An 11,707-nucleotide genomic window follows, 5' to 3' on the forward strand; every position below is an offset into this window, starting at 1 on the left:
AATAAAATATTTTATCCTTTAGGGGTCATGAGATGCTGATTCCACAGTCCACCTTCAGCACTTTTCAAAAAAAATTAAGTGACAGAAGGGAATCTGGTCACTCGAGTCACAGATTTGGTAAGACCAGTTCTACTGGCTTCCTTCTCTCTCCACTGGCTTCGGGAGAGGGAGCCCCAGCAGAAGCAGGGACTCGGGAGGTAATCCCAGCTGAACTTTGTGGGGATCTCTTGGAGATCCTTTGCACGCTGTTCCTCAGTGACTGCCCCCCCACACCCCCAATTACTTCAAGCAGCCGTTGGGCAGCCCAGGGACCAATAAATCCATTTCCACCGACCAACCCCAAGGGAAGGGATTGGGAGAACTTACCAATTAGCTCCCAGCATTGAGGTTAACAGCCAAAATCGAAGTAGAGACGAGAAGCCACCAGGATGGGGCCAATCCACGAGGAAGGAAGGCTGGCTATGGCCGCTGCTCTCTCCCCCTCGGAGGCAGGGTCTGTCTGGAATGGGATTGCGTTTCCTAACCTTTGCTATGGGATCTTTTTACAGATGAGGGTGCCAAGCCTAAAGGGGGCGGAGAGCACACCCAGATTTCTGCTGCCTCTGCAAGAAAACATTCTTGGGCTCAAGATGCCACAGAACCAACTCCAAAATTCTTCACTTTGTTCCCAGAAATGACACTTTTCCTCTGCTTTGCTAGGATGAATGGTCTGAAAAGAAAGATTGTAGCATTCTCTGATCCCATTACTCACTTTAGAAAGCTGATCCTCAAGTTTTACTTTTTCAAGACTAATGCCAACAAGCAAGTTATGCCCTAGATGCACTGTTGGACTCTGCACTCCATTCTTGCCTTGCCTTTAACTCATTCCTGAGGCCACAGCCATGCTGGAAGAACTTGTAAACAGTTTGCTGCCTACAAGCCTGGGCCTGGAACTGCTGTACTACATTTAGGTGGACAGTCACCAAAGAGATATGGTAAAAAAATCATAGCTGCCCCTTTTACACTGACCCCAAATGCATGACACAAAGCTGAGGAGGAAAAGACAGGCAGGTCAGGAGTGCACTTATTTTCTACCATATTAAGAACACTGGAACAAAGAACTCCAAGTAGATATCCTGTCTCCCTCACTGTCATACACCATTAATGCCTTAGGGCCTGGATCATAGCTCCATCCGCACGGATTACAGTAACTAGTATAGCAAAGCCCTGATCCAGACCTGATGCTGCTCTAGTAGGAGATGTCATTGAAATCCAAATAAAAACAATGCTAAAAAGAGGAAACACTTTTTAAAAATGTAATTAAGATTGTGTCATGGTTCCTATGAAGGGGAATGGACTGATAAGCGGGGACAGCATTTGCTAACTTCTAATATACACTGTTTCCTTTTGATCTAAATGACTGAAAATGCAGCAAAGAAGTTTCAAACATTATCTCATTCTTAAGCTTTGTAAAGATTGCTGTAATCGCAGATGCAAAATATTGTATCGCTGCCTCTTCAAGGCGCATTTAGGAATTAACTTTGATATGTCTGTCAAAAGCGCAGGCAGCATCACTTTAACTATACAAATAGGAAGCTGACAGAAAGGCAAAATGTTTTCTCCAGCATCACCCATCCTAGCCATGGAATTGTCCCAGCTTACTCCAGGTCTTGCATTCAGGTCTCCAGGTCAAGTACGATACTCAGGGCTATAAAAGATCACTTTGATGAACATTTGCCTTCTGAGTCCTCCAATACTGACGTACCATTAAAGGAATAAAGGAATGGGTTGCCTTTGCAAGTGAGCCTTATGTGAAGGCCTGTCGAAAACCACAGGAGCCTCTCATGTGTTATGAAGGCATTTCTCCCTGCCCTCTTCAGAGGTAAGAACATAAAACTGGCTGGATTCTGTTACACCAAAGGTCCACCTCAGCAGTATCTTTATTCTAGCTGTGAATGCCTAAAGAACAAGGCAATCATTTACAAATGCTTCCCAGAATACTGTCCCAGCCTCTCAAAGCACAAGATTTTATAATGTTTTAGCAAACCTAACTTTACATGAAACAATGTGGGGAAAAAATCACTATTTCTCAGATGTACACTGCATAAGCAGCTAGGTAAGAAAATGGCTATAATTCCAAGGCCATATACAGTATGCAACTAAATCTTCATAAGCAACATAAAAATACTAAGATTTTGCAAAGGACATAGCCTTTTCATTTTTAATATAAAATCCTGGAAATCCAAAACAAGTCTGAAAAAAGCTGTACTGTGTTATTCCATACAGTCAAAATAACAGCCGTGCGCACCAGGAAGTAGAAGAATTGACTAAGCTATTGATTTCCAGTTTTATTTATGTCTTCTGTGTATTTCTCCTTATCAGATATGTTATCCAGTTTCACTTTCCCCTTGTCCCTTTTAACAGCCATTATTTTAAATATTTAAAACAAAATAAATCCTCGAGATGCAATTTACTATATCTGAGCTTAGCAATAAAATACATTCCTTTTTCTGCAGCCAACAACATTTGCAGGAAAAGACTTCAAAAAACTATTTCCCCACTGTCTCTCAGTACACCCTGAAATCTGCCTGCAGTTCCATTTCTTGCTTCTCATACTGGATGACTGACTGGTCTATAAAAGGGAGGAAAGCTCTGCTCCCTAGGGACATCTGATACCATGTTTCCTTTTAAAGGCCTTCTGTTCCTTCAGCTTTTTAAGATTGAATGGGGAAGATTTTCTGCATGAACACAGGCGACAGGTTCAGTGACTGAAGCAGTATCAAGGCACTGGAGATGTACATTCAACTGTCCAGAAAGTAAAAATTTAATACAGATCAAATGCAACAGATTCTCTGGGCTGTCACAGTTCATTTCACTGTCACCCAGGGTTTGAGACACAGTTGATTTATCCTCTGAGTCACTGCTGGTTGTCACTGGGCTACTTATAAAGTAAGCTTCTTTTTTTAAGAACTGACTGTACATCCTTCCCAGCTGGCAAGAACCTGGCCTCAGAAACTAAAAATCTTTCCTTGTCTGGAAACACCCGCCCTGACATCCCTAAGCTAGAGTAAATCAGCATTTGCAGTTTTCTTCTAAGTCTATACTTTTCAGTTAGACAAATGAATGAGCAAAGATGATTCGCACTCATTTTCCTCTCAGTTCCTGAACTCTTGCACATTGTATTTGATTAAATACACTACCCAGTGCTTTCTGGATACCAGAATCCATGCTGATCATTTGAAAAGGTGCCTTTCTACAGTGTGAGGACAGAGGTCTACAATGTAGACTGTGTACTGGGGTTATGTGTATAGTAAGCAGATCTATTATACATCTCTATATAAGGCACTCTGAAAGACAATCCTTTCTTTGGTAAACACGCAGAGATTCCTAAGTAACATTCTCCCTGCACAGGATCCTTCTACCCTTCTTAGGTTTGCAGAAAATCTGGCACAGTTTTTAGCCACAGTTTTAGTCTAAAACTTTCCTAAAAAAAATTAAAGCAAAACTTTTCTTGGGAAGTTGTGAATCTGAATGAGTCTGTGTTAGATGTCCTGGGTGATGCTGAAGGGGATCCGGCTGAACCTTCGCTTTTCCTGCAAGCTCCAGAGCGCTTTCGCAAGACCTGGCAGTTGTTCTTGTAGATGTTTTCCTTCACTTCCACAACCCTGGCAGATTTTGCAGCTTACAGAGGGGAGAAGAAAGCAAGAAGAAATGTTTAGTCACTTTATATTCCACTCTGCAGAGCTATATGGAGGGTAAGAGTGAAGGAGGTTCTGCTTTCCTCTTCAATTCCCCCTACATGCAGTCTCCTACCTGCTTGCATGAGCTTGAGCTGTTTGCACCGCTCCTCCTCCATCTTCTTCCTGTAGTCTCCGAACATAGTTCTCATGATTTGACGCTTCTTCACTAACGGAGCCTTGTCACTGCGCAGTGTCTTGATTGCACGGACAGCCTCCTCCACTGAAGCAGTGGGAAACACAAACAACCCACAGTTTAGGACTCCACACTGGCTCTTCCCCTGCATCACTGCTCCTGTCTGCCAGCCCTTCCCACTCAGTCTCTTGCAACCCTTCCCTGCTCTCTTGAATGTTACCTTGTTTAGGAGTGGGCTTTTGCGTCTTCAGGCCAAGTTCCAGCTGTTCCACACACCAGTCCACTTCTTTCCACAGCTGGTCATCTGACTGCTATACAAGATGAACACAGTGAGCACAAGGAAATAAATCATCCTAACATGATAGCAGCAGCAGCCACGCAAAAGAAACCTACACAAAAGAAACCCACACAAAGTCAGGACTAACTCAGAATTTCAGGTTCTGGTGGTCACTTTATAGACTTCATGAGATCTTGCCTATAGTGTTTTTCATTGGATAAATTTGAAGTGCTAAACAAATACTCAGTTGTGACTCACTGTCTCTATTTGATGGACTTAATATCTGGCTGCTATTCAGAAGACACAGTTCTCTGGAAAGCCCTTCAGGACTTCAAGATATTAAAGAAGCTGTCAAGTCAACTTATAGATGGGAGAAATAAGCATTAATAATAATAATAAAAAAACAAACTAACCTGCCCAAAATTATAGAGCAAGCAATGCACAAAATCAGAAGGAGAATCTTGGTGTCTGAGATCCCATGTGGAGGGAGGTCTGCACCTCAACTTTGCTGTTTGCATAATGTGAGTAATTTATCCTACCTGATAGCAAGTCATGGGTACAGTGCCTGATTCAGCACACACAGATACCCAGCTTGGCCCTGAAGACAGTTACCTGCCTTAAATTTTTTTTTTCTAAGGTCAGTGTGGCACCTGGCTTTCCAAAGGTTAGCTACCACAGGTCTCAACACCAAGAACTCTTCATGTTTCCGCACAAGTCTCAGGCAGACAACAAAAAAGCAGTAACTTCCTTTCTGCTAGTTTGGTTCGTCAACTGACTAGCAGAGGAAAAAAAAAAGCTGCTGTAAGAAATAAGCAACAACCCTTGTTTTTCAGCTTGCATTTTGTGCCAGTATACTAATTGTTCAACTATGCATAGACATCAACTTTCTCTTCTATTGAAGGATTTATAATTTATGGGATCCTATCAGTATTCGAATACCTGAGAGGTCTCTTCTTCATGGGATACATCTTTATTCTGACATCCACTGGCTTCCGCCTTTGCCTTCCTGCTTATCTCACTTTCTTCTATCTCCTTTTTACTGCTAGATGCTTTTTGTTTCTTCTTCTTTTTCTTCTTCTGGGCTGCTCCATCTGCTGCTGCTTTCTCTGTCACTGTCTCATCTCCAGGAGCACTCTCTGGTATAGGGGTCTTTAACACGAAATGGCCTCTGTCTTCTCCGGGTGCACTATTTGCAGTTTGAGTCAGCTCAGGCTTCTGCAAGGTTGAGCTCTGTAGCATACCTGGTGATTCAGTAGGCAGTGAATTATCCAGCACTTCATGGTCTGCTGTACTCTCTAAGGGTTGGTTCACTAGAACTGATGGAACCAGAGGATGATCTTCACCTGGGATGGTAAAATTGAAAGCAAACTTGGGTTCTTGTCCAGAAGCAGCAAAACTCCAGGCTTCACTCATATTCTTTTGTTCTGGGGCTCTTACATTAGTTTGTTTCTGCTCAGCACCACTGGCACTAGGAGCTGCTCCCAAAGTTGCACCAGTTGCTGCTGAGTCCATCTCAAAAGATGTGAAGTCCAGTTGGAAGCTGTCGTCAGACAACATGCTCCACTTTGGTTCTGCCTCAGAGGTTTGGTCAGAGGGTTTCCTGTACCCCACACTACCTGAAGGCTGCCCACTGCCTGGCTGCACTTCTGCTTCACCAGGTTTCAGAGCTAGAAGAGATAAAGAATGTTTCTATTAATACACCAATTTCCTACTATGGGGATGCCACTGGTACTGCAGCTCCCTCTATAAGGCACGGCTGCAGAGAGGCAATCCACTCAAAGCAAGATTAAAAAAAACTTCAGAAAGGAACCAAGTATCACCATCCCCTGAAGGGACAGTTAAAGCTCACCTGCCTTCTCCATGCTCTTCTGCTCCTCAGCCATTTTGAGTCGATAATCCCCAAACACATGGTTCATCACTTGCTGCTTCTTCACCAAGGGGGTCTCATGGGAGTGCAGGACCTTGAGAATGTGCTGCGTTTCTTCTACTGCATTCAAGAAAAAGACCAAAAGAGAGAGGAAACAGGTCATGATGGGCCTTACAGACTATACTGCAGGATGCGGATGACAGGGTCTCCTCTGAACATGTTCCAGCTGTGTTCATACTACACCTGACTAGTCCATGACTGACATTCAGTTGAAAGGAAACTCCAAATGTGAGGGCTCTTCAGCTGCACTAACTGTACTACCAATGGAGCAGAAGCTACAGAGTGCTTAGCACCCCTTCTCCCCAAATAAACAAGAAATCCAAGAGCCTCTTTCTTTGTCTCTTCTCTGGAAAACTGGGAATGATCTAATGGAGTAGTGAGCGTACCCTGAAGAGCTGGACTCTCTCTCGACTCTCACACAAACCAGCCAAACTGCCACTGTAATCCCAGTTCTTTGCATCAAAGAGAATTCTCTAAAAAATGCCGTTCTTTTTCCATAAGAGTGTTCCCCAAGGCTCCAGTATGGGAACTCCTTATATGCACAGTCTTCTAGTGTTTGTCTCACATTTCCAGTCACAAAAAGCTTGATGTACAAGACTCCTGTTACATGGAATGGGCACAGGCACACATGTATTCTCTTGTCTGCATTGTATCTCTCTGGGACTCTCCAAACGAGGTGTAGCTTGCTGGCTGACTGCAGACCCGATGCCAGGAGTCCCATGGCAGGAAAAGAGCAACAGCACTGCATATGTGACGCCGAAGTGCCCCAGTGGAGCTGTACCCTACCCAGAAGGGTAGAGCATGTCTTCAGAGCACCTAGCTGTCACAATCCTGAGCACCACTTCCCCCCCTGCTTCTAGGAGTTTAGGTAGCTGCATTCAAGTCCAGCTCACTGGTAAGAGCTGATACAAAGAAAGAGCTGGAAAAAGCTTCAGGGAAGGCAAGCTGAGTCTCTGAAGCTTGGCCCTGCTTGAGCTATGTTGAAGCAACGCTGGAGCCATGCCCATGCCTGGCCAGGTACCCCAGTGACCCAAGCCTTGATCCTGATCTGCAGACTTGAATTCCTAGTTAGACCTTGGACCTGCCTCATCACCACAGACTTGCCTGGCGATCTGGATCCTTGAAAGAACCTGATTATGATCAATAGGCCTGCTTTGCTCGCCTCACAGAATGGTTGAAATTGGAAGGGGCCTTTAGAGACCATCTAGTCCAACACCCCTCCTCAAGCAGGGTCACCTAAAGCGGATTGCAGGTCCAGATGGCTTTTGAGTATTTCCAAGGATGGAGACTACACAACCTCTGTGGGCAACCTGTTCCAGTGCTCAGTTGCCCTCACAGGAGAAAAGCTTTTTCTTAGATTCAGACGGAGCTTCCTGTGTTTCAGTTTGTGCCTTTCGCCTCTCATCCTGTCACTGGGCACCACTGAAAAGAGTCTGGCTCTGTCTTATTTACACTCTCCCTTCAGATATTTATATGCACTGATATGATTCCCTCCTCTGAGCCCTCCTCCAAGTCCTAAGGCACCTGTCCTGATCGCCGTGACCTTTCAAAGACAACTGAAAGTGGCCTTCTAGTGACATCAGCCAGCTTCTTCAGCACTTGTGGGTGCATCCCATTAGGGCCCACGGACTTGTGTATGTCCAGGCTGCGTAATTATTCCCTAACCTGATCCTGCTCCACGAAGGAAAAGTTGTCCTTTCTCCAGACTTTCCTCCTGGTCCCTGTAGCCTGGGTTTTTCTGAAGGCTAGTGTTACCAGTAAAGACTGAGGCAAAGAAGGCATTCAGTACGTCCACTCTTTCCTTGACATCCCTTGGCAGATTAAATTCCAGATGAGCTTTAGCCTTTCTAGATCCATACCTGCATGCTCAAACAATGTCCCTATATTCCTCCCAGGCTACCTGTCCCTGCTTCCACCCTCTGTTTACCTCCTTTCTGTGTTTGAGTTTTGCCAGCAGCTCCTTGTTCATCCAGGCAGGTCTTCTGCCACCTTTGCTTGACTTTCTGCTCACTGGCATGGATTGTTCTTGAGCTTAAAGGAGGTGATCCTTGAATATCAATTAGCTTTCTTAGACCCCTCTTCCTTCTAGGACCCTATTCCATAGGATTCTTCCAAGCAGATCTCTGAAGAGGCCAAAGTCTGCTCCCCTGAAGTCCAGGGTTGTGATCCTGTTCTTTGCCCTGCTCTCTCCTCCCAGGATCCTGAACTCCACCATCTCATGGTCACTGCAGCCAAGGTTGCCCCCAACCTTCACATCCCTAACCACCCCTTTCTTGTTTGCAAGTACGAAGTCCAGCGGAGCACCTCTGCTTGTTGGCTCCTCTATCACCTGTATCAGGAAGTTGTCACTGATGCTCTCCAGGAACTTCTTGGATTGTCTGTGCCCTGCTGTGTTGTCCCTCCAGCGGGTATCGAGGTGGTTAAAGTGCCCCATGAGGACCAGAGCCTGCAAATGTGAAGCTACTTCTAGCTGTCTGTAGAAGGCCTCATTTACTACTTCTTCCTCATCAGGTGGCCTATAGCAAACACCCACAATGATGCCATGTATATTAGTCTGCCCCTTAATGCTAACCCATGAGCTCTCAGTCAGCCCATCACCCACCCCATGGCAGAGCTCCATACACTCCAGCTGCTCTCTCATAGAAAGGGCGACTCCCCCTCACCTTCCTGGCCTGTCCTTCCTAAAGGGCCTGTATCCATCCGTTGCAATACTCCCGTCGTGTGAGCTACTCCACTACGTCTCCACTATCCCAATGAGATTGTAGCCCTGCAGTAGGGTACTGGGGGACTAGGCCCCTCCTTGGGGAAGTCATGGCCCCTGCCCGCCTTGTGGTTATGTTCGGCTCCCATCTCACTTTCCCCTTCGGGAGCAGGCTGTCCCTGCTGCTCCCTGACCCTACGTACTCAGCACAAGACAGTGGTGTAAAAAAATGGCCTAACAATCAAGCACTGTGCGGGGCCATATATTAATTACTACTATGTCCTCAGGTGCACCAGCACACACTCAGCAAGGCATGCTGCAAAGGGTAACTGCACCTTCTTCCTAAATATTAAGTACTGGCCATTGGTAGAAGCAGGATACAAGTCTTCATATATTAACAAGCTGGACTGACTGGATCAGACTGCAGGCTCATCAGAAGTGTTTTAAAAGGCTTTATCTTTCAAGCAATTTCTCCTTCAAACGAGAACAAGGAAGAACAAGCTTCGCAAAAATAAACCTACACACATCTAAGAGCCAGCCATACTTAAACAGTATTTCCTTAAGACTGGAAAACAAAAGCAGAACTGTAGCAGAACCAAACAACAAGCAATTAGACAGGAAAAGGAGAATATGAAAAGCAATACAGAAAACTGAGACGAAAAGTCACAGGAAAGGCAGATAAGGTTCAGATAGTTCTTAAAGTTCAGTGTTTTATGTAATTTTGAATTTACAACAAAGAGAAAACAGATTGGTGAGGAGAAATACAAAAAGCTTCTAGGTCTACTAAATCAACACTGAGGCTGAAATTTAGCTGCAGACTATAAAGGAGGCAACATACCTTGTTTTGGGGCTGGGTTGAGGCAAAGGAGATTTGTCTCCAGCTGCAAAATACACCACTCCACCTCATCTTGGAATGTGCCCTGGGGATCCTTAGACACGGGGGGAAGGCACAATGTTTAAAAGTGCAAACAGCAGACGTGCAAAACTGATCCCAAATTCAAGTTTTCTGAAGTTCTCTGCTCTGCACTATGTGGGAAATCAGAGTAGCGGGTCGTAAAACCCTTTTGTGGCCTGACACTAGAGACATGCAGCATAACCACTTATACCACAAACCGGTGCAGAACAGAGTGACACAGGTCCTGCAAAATTTACAATTTGGAGCACACCAAATGAAGCCTCTTTATTATAAATACTAGAGACAGTAAACTTTTAGCAGGCCAACCACCCCGGCAAATCGAGACCATCCCTAGATGATTTCCCTTCTTCTTAACTCTTTCCTTGTTTAAAGGCCACAAATGGTAGATTCCTTGTTTTTGCTGTAGCTAATGGCCTAACACATCTCCGCAGCAGGAAATCTTCCCTCCAGCACAGCTGTGACAACACTCAGAATGCTTCCTTTACGCAGTAATCCCTATCTTTAAGTCCTTAAGATTATCTTTGTGGCATTTTCACCCTGCATACCTTGCGATAAGCAGCTGGGGAGCAGGGCTTAGAAGTCTGCCTTTGAGTAAGACAGCCATTAAAATGCACTAGCAAATGAAAAAAGAAAACTTGGAAAGAAAAAATCCTGAAATGAAAAAAAGAAAATCAGAATAAGGAGATGACCACGGATGGAAAAAACTCCCAGGCAGACACCAGTGCTAGGAAAGTCCTTTTTTAAAAAACGCCCCACAGAGCCACTTCTTCGCGGCGCAAAAGGGGCGGCTTAAAGCCGCAGCGAGCAGCGGAAAAGGGACCAGCCAAGCCGGGGGAGGCTCCTACCTTCGCCATGAGGGAGCTCACCGGGCCGGCATTCCGGCTCGGCCACCTCCTGCAGAGCCCGCTGCCGCACGCCAGCTCGGGAGGCCCCCGGCCGCTGCCCCGGCGGCCGCAGGGGTCCGGGGCACCCGCGAACGGCGCCGCGGCCCGCGGGAGCGGAGCGGAGCGGCCCGGCAGAGCGGCTCCCCTCACGCCTCGCGTCAGCCCCGCGCGTCGCCGTCCGTCGCCCAACCGCCTCCCCCGCGCCGCGGTCCGTCCCTCCGGCCGGCTCCCCGGCCCCAGCACCTCGGTTCCGCCCGCCCTGCGGCAGCGCTGCCACCGCAGCCGGGGCCGGGGCCGCCCCGGGAAGGGCCGTGGACGGGGCCGGGCGGCCCCCTCGGCTCTGCAGCCGCCCCCCGTGCCGCCTGCCAGGGCCCCGCAGCCGGCCCACTGTGACCACGCCAGGGCAGAGCCCCTGCTCGCTTTCTGCTCCAAAACCCACTCACATGCTCACGGGGGGGGGGGAGAGAGGGGGGAGAGAGGGGGGAGAGAGGGGGGAGAGAGGGGGGAGAGAGGGGGGAGAGAGGGGGGAGAGAGGGGGGAGAGAGGGGGGAGAGAGGGGGGAGAGAGGGGGGAGAGAGGGGGGAGAGAGGGGGGACCATAAAAAAAAAAAACCCTGATAGCAAGTCAGAACTTAATTACAGAAATGTCGCTGGACGTTCGCTCTTACCTGCCTCCCCAGCCTCAGCTCGGGCGGGCAGTGCACGCCGAGCCCAGGCCGAGCCGCGGACGTGCCTCAGCGAAGGGGAGCGGGCGCAGGACGGTGCACGCACCGCCAGGCCGAGGCGTGGGGAAGGCAAGCTTTTCATTCAAATCCTCCCCCTCCATCCCAGCCACAAAGAAACCTTTTTCTTCCGCTCAGCTTGAGGCAACGCATAGAAAAGGCATGGAGAAACTGCTGCAGCTGTAACACCTCAGAGCGGCCCCACTGAGAGCGCAGCTGATCCCCACGAGTGCCCAGGCCTGAAGGAAGCCGTTGGCACCCGGCCTCAGCAGCCAGCTTCCCCACCAACCCCTCTGCCTCCCACCAACCCACAGCAGCCTGGGAGAAACCCAGAAACCATTTATTACCTCGAGTTGCCCTCTGCTGGGCAGCCCGGCCTGGCCCGGCCCTTCAGGAGCAGCAGTTGCTCCCGTCCTCTGAAGCTCTCCC

The 11,707-nt window shown here is 47.6% G+C and overlaps 1 protein-coding gene across 3 annotated transcripts; it reads right to left on the reverse strand.

Annotated features, from left to right (window-relative positions):
* Nucleotides 1–2,314: 2,314 nt before the first annotated feature.
* On the reverse strand, nt 2,315–10,782 carry C14H8orf33 (chromosome 14 C8orf33 homolog). Of its 3 annotated transcripts, XM_026100472.2 has the most exons (8): nt 10,519–10,780; nt 10,219–10,324; nt 9,596–9,686; nt 5,979–6,116; nt 5,069–5,796; nt 4,073–4,163; nt 3,793–3,939; nt 2,315–3,660 (listed from the first exon to the last, which is right to left on the reverse strand). In XM_026100472.2, the coding sequence occupies exons 4-8, from the start codon at nt 6,043–6,045 to the stop codon at nt 3,464–3,466; spliced, it is 1,230 nt and encodes a 409-aa protein (XP_025956257.2). In that variant the 5' UTR covers nt 6,046–6,116; nt 9,596–9,686; nt 10,219–10,324; nt 10,519–10,780; the 3' UTR covers nt 2,315–3,463. The 3 variants fall into 3 exon arrangements, with proteins under 3 accessions (XP_025956257.2, XP_025956256.2, XP_025956255.2); XM_026100471.2 differs by lacking the exon at nt 10,219–10,324 and having other exon boundaries at nt 4,073–4,160; nt 10,519–10,782; XM_026100470.2 differs by lacking the exon at nt 10,219–10,324.
* Nucleotides 10,783–11,707: the final 925 nt, after the last annotated feature.

This window comes from Dromaius novaehollandiae, chromosome 14 (genome assembly GCF_036370855.1).
Source record: "Dromaius novaehollandiae isolate bDroNov1 chromosome 14, bDroNov1.hap1, whole genome shotgun sequence".
NCBI classification, from domain to species: domain Eukaryota; kingdom Metazoa; phylum Chordata; class Aves; order Casuariiformes; family Dromaiidae; genus Dromaius; species Dromaius novaehollandiae.